We start from the raw sequence: 15,578 nt of genomic DNA, 5'->3' as shown, positions 1-15,578 counted from the left end.
CTTTCATGGCACATCAACAGGTGGCGTTAGTTAAAGAGCGAAGAATTGTGGGTATTTGGTGTCAGGATAACCACATCTGAAATCAGACCACCCCGCAAGGTGGCATCTCAAGTGTTTAATCTTATGGCTCGGCTTCAAATGGGGCAAACAGATGGCATCGGCGCGGTGTAAATTAACGACCGCGCCGTCGGTTAAAAAAGGCCGCCGACATTCCAAACTTCTGTATTGTTTTTAACAAGTGACGACTTGCCGACGTGCGCTAACATGGAGGCTGCCAGGGTGGTGTCGGATTCCTGAGCAGCGTTTTATTTACGCTCAGGGTACCACCGCGCTGACAGCTGAGGCATTTTCAAACCTCTGGGAAGCGAGAGGAATTGCCAGCGAGAGTTTCGCTAATGGGAGAGAGGAGGAGAATTATTAGAGGGTTACTGGGCACAACCCAGCAAATGTAAGGTTATGAGATGAAAACAGTGGCATTCGTGGTATTTTCTGTGTGAGCCGAAGAAGTTAGAAGTACAGAAATGGCTGGATCAGAATGTGCTGGCGTGGAATCGGGTCCCATGGATGTTTATGAGGGTTTTCTTTTTCCTTCTTCATTTCTCAGCTGATGTGATGGTGTGTTGGATTCCCCCCCTGTGTTTTAACTCTCAACACCTCGCCCTGTTAAACTACAACACCTCACAAGCCTAGGAGTACTGCTACACTGTGCTATTGTTTTTATAATTAAGCAAATAAATTCAAAGAATGTGGCCATAATTATGCAACTTTAATCTAACCTAGGTGTGATTTATTCATTTCACTCCAAGAGTTCCTTTGAAGGGGCTATAATGGTTCATTCCTGGACTCTGCTGTAGTAGCTGAAGCCTGTCGGCTCTATTTTTATGTTCTCTTTGAGCCTTTTTTCTGATTGGCTGCTCCCTGTAAACAAAAGGTTTCACAAGTGGGTGGGCGGAGCCGTGAGCATGAAGTGTGGCCATGTTTTACAAATCTTATCCTCCAAAAGAAAACAGCTTTGGAGACAAAAGTGAGACACATTTTTTTTTAATTAAAATGAATAAAAACTACATTATCGCAAACTTTACAAGCACTCAGTATAGAAGCATTATTGATATCATTACATACATGGTGAAATTTTTTTTAAATTAACATACCAGTTTCAGATGTACATGCTTTGAGCATCAAAGAGATGGAGAGAGCAAGATGAAGGAACATTTTGCTGGAAAGGGATTGTTTAAAAAAAGTAACCTTGTGCTCTTTAATTAACACACAATAAAAATACGATTTACTCGCACACTTGGGCTTGTTTGCAGAAGAAAAACAAAGACAATGATATTTTTTGCCACACATTTTCTCCATCGAAAACATCCAAACAGTATTACAGGCAGTTGTGAAGATCTTTGGTTTTTTGTGTTTGAAGGAACCACACAAATCTCAGTATGTAGGTGGTTTCTCTAGCTGCATGATGTTTGCCTATAATACAGTAAGGTTTTCAGGCACATCCAGGCCAAAGGGAGATGGGAATGAGACGCTGTCATTTAGAAAAAAACTAGGAATAAGGCAGAGGGCATACAAAACAGCTTGCATACTTTTTTTTCTTTACCTGAGCTGCAAATGCTAGCTTCTTTGGATCACTTCTCACTTTGACATTAAAGCTTACTTGTTTATCACATGAGCCGCCAACTTTCAAAGTCGTGAATCCTAATCATCTTCATTCTTGTGAAAGAGTTTCCTGGTAAATACTGGATACCTGATACTTCTTGTAGATATCTTTAGCACACCTCGTGCCAAGGCGATGTGTGCAGGCAGAGCTGGCGGAGCTACGACCCCCTGGCACTGACAGTAAATTAGACTGGGAGCCATAAAAGGTTTCAAAGCACTCACTGATTATTTAGAACAAAAGGACCGGTGCACAACAACAGAGGGGTTTTTTTTCAACTGCCCCTGGTTTTGTAAGAAGATACCCCTTTTGACCCCACCTGTCTTCCTCCATCCCTTCATCCTCTCCTCCTAATTTATGGAAAGACGGGATCACATGTGTAGCTAAAGGGGAAAGGCCCTCCCAGGACAGGGGGAATGCGCACACACACCTGTGGTGCAGGAATGTGTTTGTGTGTCTGATCACGAAATGATTTGGCGACTTAAGTTGATGTCTATATATCTACCCATGTTTAGTTCGGCACGCTTCTGGATATTTGTAAATGTATAAACCCAAAAATAAAGATAGAAATTAAAGTTCAAACATAGTGCAAAAAATTCAGCAAATGGCTTTTTTGTTTTTTTTTAAGCGCAGAAAGGCAATTTTGGAACTTTTTTAAAAGCTTACAGCTCTAGAAGATGCTGTTGGGCACTGTTCACTCAGGAATAAAAGTTTTAGTGCATCAAAGCTACATTGGAAGGCAAAAAATTACATTAAAGGTTTTGGTTTTTTTTATAATTTAGTAGCAATATATTACACAAATTCCAAATTTATACTTAACAACAAAACATGGTATATATACTGTATATATATTTATATAAAAAAAAAAAGGAAAGGCAGAGAGAAATGCTTAAGGATTTGGGGTATATGCATACATTTCCTCAAATTTTGGCTCAAATAAATATGAAAGGTAAACTGTCTCATCCAGTTTAAAAATACCAGACTAGGACTTTTTTTTTCTTTAGAAAAGGGCTTGAATAAGAACATCAAAGGAAAAGTAAAGAGTAGAGACAACAGGACTCCTACAGAAAAACAAAAAAACCAAGAAACCCTCCTCTGCTTTAGTCTTTATACATTCCTTGAAATATCAGCCACTGTCCTGTTGAAGCGTGATTGACTGATGACGCGGCAGAGGAGGAGTCGTATCTAAAAACGTGACAGGTAAAATGCTTTTGTTTCTCAATAATGCAGCAGTTGTGTCGAAACGTCCACTGCGCAGTGTGGCTCCAAACGCTAATGTGTCCATTTGGATAATAAATTAGGCAATAAGGTACTGCATAACCACCGTGAGCGCACGAAACAGCCTTGGGTGCAACTGACAATGTTTTCACAACTGACTCAATAATTTTTTACAATGTTGAAATTTGACAGAAATTAAAGCTTTAAAAAGGAAGGATTGCTACAGCAGTGCAGCCATGCCTCGCAGGAGTCCAGCCCGACTTCTCTCCTCCACCCGCCGAGTGAGCTGGATCGGTCTGTTTGAGGGATTTCTGCTGCGGTTTTTCAGTTCGTCAGCTGTGCTGATTGATCACACCTCCGCCGCCTTTTGTTCATTTGTCTTTGATGAGTACCTGTTTGCACAAGACAAATGAGGCCGGCACATTACTGCGGCTTCACTCGTTTTACTCTCTCTTCTGTTTACAGTCTCTGCCAAGTAACGCGTCAGCTCGTATGGCTTTTCCGGTTCTTTGACGGTACCTCGGTACAGTGCAGGAGTTCAAGAATTTACAAAACAAATAGAAGTCTTGGGGGATTTGGTAAAAGCAGAAGGTCTTTAAAGCGAGTGCCGGAGAAATAAAAGACAAACATGCAGCATTTCTCTTTTTTTGTTTTTTTTCTTCTTCTTTTCTTTCAGTGTTCAGCTTCTTTTTTCTTTGTTCATCATCCTCTTTACTTTGTTTTCTCCTTCTCTTCTTGTCTAGCTGTCTGTCAGTCAGTAAGGCCTCCAGACAGATTCATCCAAGCGACCCGAAGCGCTCATGGCTGTGGGGGAGTTGCTGTGGCTGCCGTCGGCTTCCACGCCCTCGCTCTGGGTGTTTAGACCCGGGTTCATCAGGCTGTTGGTCCCGCCAGTGCCTGTAGCCCCCGAGCAGGACAGTAGGCGGGTGGGAGAGCGCTCGCCCCCGGTATTCCCTGGAGCCACCATGGAGAACTGGTAGGATCCAGAGCCTGTGCCATAATACAGGTAAGAGTTGGACTGGAAGTTTTGGGATTGGTTGTTTGAGTAGGGTGGTGGCAGGTAGGTGTGGTATCTAGTAGAGGCTGACATGCTAAGGCCACTAATGCCGGTGCTGGAGGTGTTGGTGGAGTAGGGGAAGGCCCCGGGGTAGTGCATGCGGGGATCTGAGAAGCGAGGGTCGGTCAGCGGTGACAGAGACGGGAAGGTGGTCCTCTGCGGGAAGAGCTCTGTAGTCGCTGTTATAAAAACAGAGAAACAAAAGGTTGGAAAGAGCCAGAAAACATTCAAACTGCTCTTGCAATTATGAAACCAGCGACTCAGAGATCTCTCTTTTCTATTATTCGCAAGAAAAAAAAGACCCACATTTCCAGAGCAGCAAATCTCCCCAGACCCCCAATTCTGAGCTCAAGTTTCTTGCGATATACTGGTCCATGGAAATGTTTGCTCAAAGTAATGAACTGAGACATTTCTTTGCTTAATAACAGTCATCAAGCACTGACAGCACATCATCCCACAGCCCCGTGCACAAGATTGAAGTTATGAAAAGGCCCCCTTGCCACAGCCCTCCCACCACTGCTTCAAAAGACGCAACGCACAGTTTTCTATCTTTTTCAGAGCAATGAAAAGAGGCATTGTCTGTAGTGAGGGGTGCTTTGTATAAACACAGACAGCTCGCTGCACTGTTGTGCGGCTTGTCATAAATCATATTTAGGTGGCAGAGGCAGACGGTCGCACTCGGAGACGGTCAGAGAGACAGAGAAGGGGAGGGGACGCAGGAAGAGAAATTGTGTTTCTGTGTATATCTAAACTAATGTGTATCACAGTGAATGACCTGTCAGAGTCGCTGCCAAGTGTAATCTCACAGGTAACGAAGCACAGTTGAACCAGGCTGCTATGTCTGCCATTTCACTGCACACCTTCTCATTTATTCAGCTGGCAAAAGGGAAATAGAAATATTGCTGAAGGGTTCGGCTTGGCGGTTTGCTGCTCTGAGATTTGATGCCACTACTGTCACCAAGTAACTCAAACACCATATTTCCCTCCTCGCTCAGCTAAGGAGTGCTATTGGCTGATCTTACACCACCCGAGCTTTGGAAACGAACCCATTCACAGATTTATGAAAGCTGCCGACTGACACCTCCGATAGTATTTGTGTTTCAGTCCAAGTACAGCACCAGTTATTTTCCAAGTTTCTGCTTAATGTACTTACGATACCTTTGATTTATTTTCACTTTGTTTTAATTGCATGTAAGCTAAATGCTAACACTGGGAAAATTACCTGCTACTGTTGTGGTTTTACTGGCTTCAGACACACTTTTAAATTCCCAGGTAAAGGTGTGAAATATTAAGTGTTGCTTGGCAAGTTGACCGCGCCGAGTCTTTGTGTTCATGATACTCAGATATTTTGCCAAACAATAAGGTGGCCTTCAGCCAGAACAAACGCCCTTGACCTGGTTGTATGCCATAAAGACTAGTGAGTGTTCCTCATACCTGATGTCAGCCTACAGTATGCGCTCAGTCCACGCCTGTGTACGCCCGTGGTTATTTGTTTGTCTGCGTGTGGCTTCCATGGGTCCAGTGTGCCCACATGACTTCAAGTGTAAAATGTGGATTTGGATGGCAGAGAAAAGAAAGCTTGTATTTATCAAATAGCAAGCGCTTGCACGCCACAGCCCCGAGGGGGGAGAATGCCAAACTTGCGTGCCACGGTCTTGTTGAAATGTCTTTTCCCTGTGTCTGGAGAAGTGGGTCCATTTTCAGCTGCAAAAAAATCAGTTCCTTTGCAATTTCCATGGCCCCAGCTTTACTCTTTGTTTTTTTTCCAGCAACACATTGCTGCTGTTGAATTTCCTTTTTTTTTGGGAGGGGATGAGGGAGTTAGTAGTGGTGGTGGTGGGGGGGCTGTTTCTTTTTCCAGAGTCTACCAGGCACAGGAGTCGAGCTCCGTATCTGATTTCACGCGAGGAAAATCCAAGCCCTCAGCTGCTGTTGATTCGGGTGAAGTGGAGTCAGCCTACTAATTCCTACCGGACTCTCAAAAAGCTTTTGCTCCCTCTCCCCGTCTCTCTCTCTCTCTCCCTGTCTGTCCCTTCATCTGTCCCACTCTGTGCTAAATTTAGGCTTCAGGGTGAAACCGGGGAGGCGTTCTGTGGCTTGGGGACACGACAGCTCTCGCTGCTGCCGCCTACGCCGCCCACGATCTCCGCTTAATTGAAGTCGGTGGAAATGTGTGGGCCAAACTGCGGTGGGGATCGACTCCTGTGTTCCGTCAGGGGAAACTGGACTGGACGCTTATCACAACACCTTAATGGGCTTGTGCAGTCTCAGGTTTTTGGCTGGGAGCCCTGAGGAGTCTGGTACAGTACAGTAGCTCCCTCTGGAGGAGAGGGCTAAACAAAGTGTCCTGTAATTGAGAAGCAAAGTTTGCAGTCTGCTTTTTCTCCCTCTTGACTGCGTTGCATACCTTCCTGCATCCCCACCCTCCCCCACCCAACATAAGTGCAGGGTTTGCTGCTGCGGCTGTGGTAACGGTGGTGTATCTTTGGCAGAGAGGGTCTTCCTAACTGAGCCGAGTACTCGCTGCCTGTAACCTCTACGGCACAAAACCACACATGATCTCCATTAGGCTCATCTGAAACGTGTTGACTAAATTGCAGGGACAGGATAAAGGATGGACCCCAGAGGCCTAGCTAGCACAGTGTGTGATGTTCTGAGTGTATGAAGCGGGTAGCTGGGAATCGGGGCTTTTATAGAGAACACGGTGTTCCAGCATGAGCTCTGAAGTGCAGCGCCATGCTCTTTTTGAATTCTGCAGTGCCAAGGGTGGAGCCCTCCTCCTTTCTGCTTAGGTCAAGAAGTCCTCTAGTCCACACTCAAGCGTGTAACCCAGATATGACAGGAGGTTTGTCTCGTTTGCATACGGGAGAAACTGATTTTGGTTGTTAACACAAGGGCAGGTTTGAGGCTGTCACGTCTCTGTGTGTAATTGTGCACGGGCTTATGTGTGTGTGTGTATGCACGTGTGCCTGAATGTGGTGGCTGACAATGGGGGGGGGATGCAAATCCAGGCGTTCACCTGTGAAATGTTTACTCAGGCTTGATGCAAACTGTGACGGCCAGCACCCAGGGAAGGGTGTCTCAGGCAAATAAGTGGAAGGAGGAAAAAGAGAGAAGCCCGGGCTGGTGCGGCTACGTGGAAAGAGCCACTGTGCTGTGTAATAAGAATGTTTTCTAATCTTTTTCTCTGATATAATCCCTGAAAAGGCCCAGCTGCTCTGCATTGTGGACTCCCGAGAAGGGATTTAAGTCCTTTCACATGCAGAAAGCGTCCGGTTGATTTATTGACTGGTTTGAACAGTGGATGCCATTAGGTTGAGAAGGCGCTGTTGATAATTGGCCGACGAGTACAGGGTAACGTAACGCCACGGGAGGGCCGGTGCTGCAGAATAGGAGACCCAAATGAACACCAGGTGTTTATTTAAGCACCCAGGCTGTGGAGCCGGAGCATCATGTCGGATGCAAATACCGATCACCTCTGTACTGTGGCAACACGGTCGGCAGCCCCAAAGCCTCATCCACGGTAGCACTTTATCATGTGAGCGCGGAGGATTTTGCATGTTCTCAACTTGTGACATGCAACACAAGCAAGGGAAAAAGAAGTTTGTGATTATAAAAACCCTGAGATTTCCCTAATGCGTCGACACACGAGGTGACGCGATTAAAATATTTTTTTGTTAAGTAAATCTTTTTCTGCGAGAGATACGATACTCACTTGTAAAGCGACTGGTGTGATGTATTTGTTAACCAGTCATTGGGATTGTAGCTACATGAGAATCGCTGTTGTTAAATTTTTTTCTCACTGCCGCTTCCAGTCTCTCACACAGCCCCGAGTGCCTTTGCACAGACGCCAACAAACACGTATAATTCTGCTGTGTCAGTGCTTAGACACATTTCTCTTCTTTGCCTTAGACATTGCGTTGTATCTGATAAAATGCAGAAAAGAGAGCAAGAGCGCAGTGCTAAATCTAAAAGTCATTTTGTGTCTGAATGCGGGACTTTGTCACAGCGTGAGCATATGAGTCAGCACGTCCGGTGTGGAGTGGTGGGTTGTGCGTAGGAGAATGCAAGACTGAGAGGGCTTTTAATCAAAATCGCCAAGATACAAATGAAACAAAGGAGAAGGGGGAAAGGCAGCGGAAGACAATGAAGAAAAAAAAAAGCGAGAAGGATGGTGGCATTACGGGAACGCCGTGTGATGTAGTTGGGCCCTACAGGCAAAATGAAACAGACTCTAATATCATTGGTACGCTGGCGCGCCCTTTCCAGCTTGTTTCTTTCAGTTTGGAAAAACTACGTTTACTAATTAAAACAAAGCAGTGCGAGATGTTTTTAAAGACTTATATTCAAAGGGATCTCCATTGTGTTTTGCATGCTTGCTCACACAAGTCCTTACTAGTGACTTCACCCTTCAGGCTGCTTTTTCGCAACTAGCGAACACCCTCGGTTTCAAATTGAAACACACGCACAAAGACACCGTCATGCATAAACAACATCCTAAAATAAATACAGAGTCTCATGCTTAGTTAAATTAGTTCTTTCATCAAGTATGAAGTGTAATAGTGAGACTTCTTGCAAGAACCAACCATGACCTATTAAACACATTAAAACGTCTCTCCCCTTACCAACCAGTGTGCAGTCTGAGACACTCAGACAGGTTTCTGATTTGATTTTGACTTAAATATGTTTAATTTAATTTGCTTATATTTTATCTATAACTGTTGATTGCCTTTTAGTATTTCAGAGACTGCACGAACTGTCCTCGTATAATTTTCTGTATGACGGCATTTTATTGCATATAATGTGTTTTTAGAAACCTCCTTGTCAAGCTGGTTTTTGATGAGCGCTATAAAAATAACCTTGAAAGCCAAGAGACACAAAGAGTGTGTGGGGTAAAAAAAAAAGCAGTGCATTGCAGTGTCTCACCTGGCCATGGTCTCAGGTCCTCCTCCACCTTGCAGGTCTTCAGGGTGGGGGTGTCCATCTGCTCCTGCCACAGGGCTGCAAGAACACACACAAATACAAGCAATATGTGAGGATGTGGGCTTTATAAACAATCCAGTAGAGCAATTCTGGGAATTAATACAAGTTGTGTGCGTGTACAGGGTGAGGAGGTCACTGCCTGCGCCTTAGCAATCTAAAACACAATCCAAAAACGCCTTCTCGACAGACTGGGCAGAACCGTCTTGACATCTGGACATTTGGAGATGTTTTCCTGTCACAGGTCGGTCTCTGCTGACTGAGCAGTGAAGGCTGGGAAGAGGAGGGGTGGTTTTCTCACCACAGTGAGACCAAGCTTGGAAAAACATGCTCGATGGGTGCATATGAGATATTTTTGGGACTTTCAGGCGAGACACCGGAGAGACCTGTGAAGCTTATCCAGCCAAGCTGTCAGGAAGCCGAGGAGGGTCGAGGAGCTACTGGCCCAACGCGTGGGACCCTGCTTCACACTGGACGGTCACACCGCAGCACAAACAGCTGGCTGTTTGCTCTCGGTCTGAGACGGCGCAGTTGTTACACGACAACGTGCACGAAGCTGCGTGGAGCGCCTCGGCACATGTGCTGCGTGACAGCCCAGTCTGCGCGCCTCCGGATAGTGCTACGTCCCGTTTAAAACTTTTTCATCAAATGTGCGTAAATATTTTCAACATGCAGGCAGAAAAACGTGTATTACATTTTTCTCGTGTCGTCTCCCTTTAACGACAGCATCAATCAGCCGTCTAACCTCAGCGTGACTCTGCACACCCTCCCTCTCCCAGCCTCCTGTAGCGGCAATTAGGATGGAGAGGGGATGCCAGAGGCAGAGAGGAGGGCGGTGCTGGGTTGTTCACCTATAGCCACACTGGGCTTAACTAGTGTACGATCTCTGCTTCCCCTGGAGCTCCTCCACTTCCTTTGCAAAGACCCAAATCAGCACTCAGTCACTGAGAGGTCCTGCACTATGCCTCACAATGGCAAATTCTTAAACATAAATGGCCTTATTCAGAAAGGCTTGCAAGCAGCTGGTGCGATTCGCTCAAGAAAATAAACATTTCCTTCAAATATTTTGATTGGCCAGCAGACAACGTCAATACCAGAGGCACAGATTACCCCTGTTAATAAGACGGCCGGCCGCCCCTCAGCCCTGGGCGGAGCCGTGGAGTGAGGAAGGCGGTGGCTGAGCAGGGAAGAAGTGGCCACCGCGTCACTAATGAGAAGCTTTTGGGGTGGTGCCAGTGTAGTTTTGGAGAGGACTCGCATATAAACACACACATGTGCTGCTTTTTGAAGTGCATGTGTACATGAAAGGAGGAGGCTGAGAAGATGTTAGAGCCAAAATGGCGTCCATCCTCGTGACTCCGGATCTAGCGACGCCTCTGAGACATGTAACGCGCCTGCCGTAATGAAGCGTGTCATTGAGACACAGTGAATGCTGGTCCTTGTGCTGGCTTCCTGTTTCGCTCAGGCCTTAGGCGTCGCAGCAGGGAGAGAATGTGAGAGAGCGAGCAAGACAGAAAGAAAGACGCCAGCGAGGGAAGGGGAGAGAAAGAGAGCGTGTTAGAGAGGGGAGGAACACGGCCTTGGCTCAGCTATGTGGGACATTTGATATGTCTTTTGAGCCCTCACTTATAACGTGAGCAAAAACAAACACATGGGCTGAAAAATCCTATGTTCTCTTTCAGGGCTCGTTGTCCGCCCGCCCTTCCCCTCTCCCCAGACTCAATAGAGACTGTTCATGGCACACATGTAGTTTCTGTAATTGCTGAAATGTAAAACTGGGCCCGGCTCTGATGTGAAATTATAACTTACACAAACAGTTGAGTCTGGTAAAAAACATCTCGCTCTCACTTCTCCTTTTCTTTGTTTTTTTTTTTGTGTTTTTTCCCCACCAGGGCTTCAAAAGAGCTTTTTTTTTCTCAGTTGAAGAAAAGAAACATTTTCAGTTTGAATTATTCATCTCAGGGTCACAAAAAGAGACTAACCACAAGTGAAGCTTTCAGGCACCATAACAAATAAACTCTGTGGTGGCCATTGACATATTATGTAAATAGTGGAGTGCAGAAGTAAAACAGAGTGTCTAAAGGACTGTTCCAGTTCCTGCTCGTTTTAGTTGCATTTACCTCAGAGGGCCAGCTTCCTGCTCGGGTTTGGCACAAGTCTGCATGAAACCCAACGAGCGCGGTGGCTATACTCTAAAGCCTACACCACAGCTACCTGACGGCGCTAATTTCCTGTCTCGCTCTTGCTTCTAATTGGCTGATCGTGTCGTTCGGGATGTGTGAATTAGCTCGAGCCTCTCAGTTTGCGGCAGTAGCAGAGTGCTGCCTCGAATCTGGGGGGCCGGCCGGCTTGTTTATGTGGAGTAAACAGTGTGGTCACTGTGGACGAGGCAGGAGGGGCTGAATCAGGCCGGTCCTCCATCAAACGGGACTTTTTCGAGTCAATTCCGACTCAGAGGCCACAGCCTGAACGCACTGAGCGAGCGCGCCAGAGCCGAGCTGCAGCAGATGTGCGCCAGTTGTGCAGCGTGACGCCAGTGGTACCAACATTTGTAGAAGAGTCATTAACGGGCAAGAGCTTTCCGGGTAAAAGCTGAATACGGCAAAAAAAATGTAGTGAGTAATATAGTAGATCTGGAAGATTACGCCGAGTTTTTCAGCAACATCACCACATGACTCAGACACACACACGCACACACTTTTGGGCCGTCATCAAAGCCCTGAGCACTTGACTTGATGGTGGAACGTTATGCTAGTATCTGATATTCATCTTCAGAGAGGAACACACAGGTGTTGGAACAAATAACATGTTAAGTGATACCACCTCAAAAGTGCCAGGACTTTCTTTTTGGATGATTAAATTGGTGCTCCATTTCTTTTCTCCCCCTCCTGCCTCTCTAACTGTTAAAACACATTTAAAGTTAAAAGAACGTCTTTCTTCTCGGCTGTCTGTTAGAGGCTCTGCCAAGGGCTTGTTGAGTTTTGTCTGCTTTTAAAACGGATTAGGGTAAAACTGGAATCTGTTTTCCACTTTTAACTTTGATATAAATCAAATTTTCAATCAGCTGCTTGCTTCCCTTAAGACTGTAAATGCTGTTGAATACATTGTGTATCAGAGGAAGGGAAGAAAAAAAAACTGCCACCCACAGATACACATAGTATACACATGTAGCTCACTTGAGGTTTTGAAAACCAGAATAACAATTTAGTACTTGATTGTCTGAGTGTCAGATTTGCTTGACTGCACGAGTTGAACCATGCATTTTTCAACCACACACACGCACACACACGCACACAGTCCCTCCACCCTAGCTGAGAATCATTCCACATGTCTAGCAGGCTTACCTGTGGACACAGAAGAACAAAAACAAGCAGCGAGTGTAGCGTCTGCCAGCGCGCAGGAATCCTGTCACTGCATGCACTGTAATGAGCTCTTAATTACCCTGTCTGTCTGGGACACTAGCGGAGAACTTGCAACACTAGAATGAAACTACGTGTGTGTGTGTGTGTGTGTGTGTGTGTGCGTGTTTTATTTTCAGTGTGCTTATGGTGCAATCATCTTTGTCTCGGTGTGATTTAAGAATCCAGCGGTAGCTGATGTCTGCAGACGTGTCCTGTTGACGAGCAAATTGAGACAGTATTTCACGGCTCAGACAACAATATGAAGCAAGGAGGCTTTAGGAGGAGGGTGACACGATGCTTTCCTTTTTGTAGCCATCTTCAGAGGGGACGGGGTTGGAGGGGGGGAGGTTCCAGCCTCGGATAATGGAAAACATCTTTTGTAACAGCAAGAAGGGAATCCATTTAATTATAACATGTTGATGGGCGATCTATCACCCGGCAATTCTCAAACAAACAGGCTTCGGGACTTAAAGTATCTGCAAAGTACAACAGCGTCTGGCAGGGATTGTCAAAAGCAGAGACGTGTGTGTTGTTGATATGTAAACACCTCCCTGTGTCTCTGGATGGGATTTATTACAACAAGTCTATTTTTGTTTGAGCTTTGCTCGTAATGCTGTCGTGCTGTTGTCTGTGCGCGATTCCTGCGCATACGGGACCGCTCTTCGGGACCCGTGCCACAACATACATCCACGGGCTGCCGCTCAGCCAGCGGATAGACGAGGTGGGAGGGAGAAAGGCTCTCTCCTCTGTTATTTAATTATTTTACCACTCTTGCCCTGCGGTGTGCCGTCACGATGGTAATACCACAGATTAAGGTGTGTGGTTTTTACAGCCCTTCCCCTCGTCTGTCTCACTCACATGCGCTTCTTATAGACAGCCTCGAGTCACCGGCAGCTGTAACTTGAAGCTCAAGGCCTTTAACTTATCTTGACACTTCTAAGAGATGTTAGCGTGTTGTGTCTGCTCTCCGACTACATGTGTGTGTTGCAACATTGCAGGCCTTTGAAGCCAGGCAAGTCTAATTCCTGCCCTAATCCTGCGTGAGGCAGACGAGAGCCGAGCGCTTCGTCTGCTGTCTGGACCGTGTCTGTACACCTCTCCCCGCCGATTGGCGTGCATCCCCGCCGGCCCGCCCATGCGCTCCCCCCGCCCACTTTTCAAGTCAGAAACCTAAAGTGTGAGCTTTGCTGCAGGGGTCGTTTTATTGGCAGGCAGCCTGCGGTGCGCACGGCAAACCCTGAGCCGTCAGAAAGTGATCATCACAGTGACTGTATTGTGTCGAAGAGCCGCACAGTTTAGTTTCAGCATAACCGGTCGCTGGTGTTTCTAAAATGGCTGACGTGTTTTCATCTGGGTACACGCCGTACAGGGGAACAAAAGCGATATCAACAGTAAGTAAGGACAGGGAAGAGAAGGGTGAAAGACCCCGTGTTCCCTGCAGTCAGCTGTTAGATAGCCCCATACTGGTGAGTCAGCGCTGGCTAAGCTAAGCACAAGGCCAAACAGTGTGCACACTGATAGTGTTCTACCCACACACGGCTCAGAGCTCCCAAACAAGCCCTCCTGTACACAGCAGCATGCTGATACAAAGGTAATGAGATTCATTAGCCAGCATGAGAACCAGAGAGTGGGCCGAAGTTTGCGTTCAGGCATGTGTGCTTCCTGTTAAAGAGGCTCCAACAGAGAGGGAAGAGTCATCCTCACCCACGCAGCTGTCCACAGCTGACACACAGCCTCCTCCCCTCCAGTCGCACCACCTCTGTCTGACTCTCAGCTCTCCCCCCAGCTTCCCCCGCACCCCTACACATTCGGACAGTCTCAGACTGACGTGATTGCCAAGGTAGCGGAAGGCTGCTACATTCCTGAGGCTGTAGTTGCGCGGTGTGCGGAGGCCAGTTTCGGCACCTTGGCCAAGCTCGGCTGGCAGCGGCGGCCGTGCCACCTGGCTGCAGATTCTACCCCGCGCACTGTGGGGCCCAGACCCACCAGCGCAGGGCATCCGGGGACAAAGCTGACATGAGCTTCCCCTCGAACGGCCAACACATAACAGCTCTCAGATTAGTGGAACAGACCTCAGGAAAGTTTGCGGAGAACATGAAAGTCTCTTGGCTTAGCTCAGGGTGAGGTGAACAGCGTGTGCTGTGCTGACATATGAACAGATTCAATTACTTCAGCCAAATTAAACCAAATATGTTCGGCTTATTAAAGGAGATTTTCAGTTCTAAGTCATTAAAGGGCCAAATTAAAGTGTACATATTCTTCCTTCTAACTCATTTTTGAAAATATGGGCTGTAGATGACTTTCTTCTCTTAAATATGTTTGTGGAAAATTAGATAAACACGGTTAAAAATATGCACACTTTGTTTTGTCTACAGTATCGCGATAGTAGGAGCAGGAAGTCGTTTCTTTCAGCTGATCTACATCTGTCATGAAGCTAAATAATGTGGGTCGCCATTAATGTTTAGAAGCTTCCCGTCACAGGTAGATGCACAGTGATGCTTTGTGGGTGTAGCTCAGTAGAAGAAAATGGCTCCAACAAATAAAATTACTCACAACAAGATTTGTGTATTTTTAGATGTAGCCATGTTGAGTTTTTCAGATGTGTGTGTGTGTGTGTGTGTGTGTGTGTGTGCTCAGAGTCAAGCAAAGGCCTAAAACTATCAATAAAAAGGGTCAAAGTTGAATCATAAATAAAGGTCAGCACGAAAGTAACAGCAAATTATGTTTGTGAATTTTCCCTACACACATTCATTCAGCGTCACAGTTTCACAACTAGTGCTTTCGAAAGAGATGTGAAAGTTTGCTGGTTGTACTCGTATATGTCAGTGGACCTCCTTACCTGGTGTGGTGCCAAGGTGGGGTTGGTGGATTTGGCGAGGATTGGTGTTTCCTGGGCCTATCCTCATACTCCGCTGGTAGCGTTCGATCTCTGACAGCCTGTCTGAGAACTGCATCTTCTGGGGGTCTTCTAACTTCACCCTGTGCCCTGAAAGAAAGACATGAGGAGGAGAGAAAGTCAAGCACTTGCACATTTTACCTCCTACACAACCTGGAAAATTGGCACTTGTTGCCAGGCTTGTACAAAAATAGCAAACACAATAACAAGAGTCCTATTAGAAAATTCCCCTTCTCCCTAATTTCTTTCTGGAGCACAGCGGTTTGACACATCCTGGCAAAACAACTTTTCCTGTCTAAACTGTAATTAGTGTAAAATTAGTTTGGACTGTGACGAGCATCAGTATGCTTCAGTGCAATTCATTTATAT

General features: G+C 46.2%; 1 protein-coding gene across 2 annotated transcripts in view; it reads right to left on the bottom strand.

Annotated features, from left to right (window-relative positions):
• Positions 1-1,025: 1,025 nt before the first annotated feature.
• The window catches only part of runx3 (RUNX family transcription factor 3), a 49,290-nt gene continuing 34,737 nt past the window's right edge, over positions 1,026-15,578 (bottom strand). For both annotated transcript variants that reach the window (XM_040049034.1, XM_040049035.1), the window contains 3 exons: positions 15,153-15,299; positions 8,859-8,933; positions 1,026-4,111 (listed from right to left, as the gene is read on the bottom strand). In XM_040049034.1, the coding sequence (XP_039904968.1) occupies positions 3,630-4,111; positions 8,859-8,933; positions 15,153-15,299 (704 nt within the window). In that variant the 3' untranslated portion in view covers positions 1,026-3,629. The remainder of the gene's footprint in view (positions 4,112-8,858; positions 8,934-15,152; positions 15,300-15,578) is intronic.

The sequence above is a fragment of the Simochromis diagramma genome, unplaced genomic scaffold (genome assembly GCF_900408965.1).
Source record: "Simochromis diagramma unplaced genomic scaffold, fSimDia1.1 OVJJ01000305.1, whole genome shotgun sequence".
Lineage (NCBI taxonomy): Eukaryota > Metazoa > Chordata > Actinopteri > Cichliformes > Cichlidae > Simochromis > Simochromis diagramma.
Note: the sequence above shows the minus strand (reverse complement) of the source record. Positions and strands in the feature narration are given on the sequence as shown.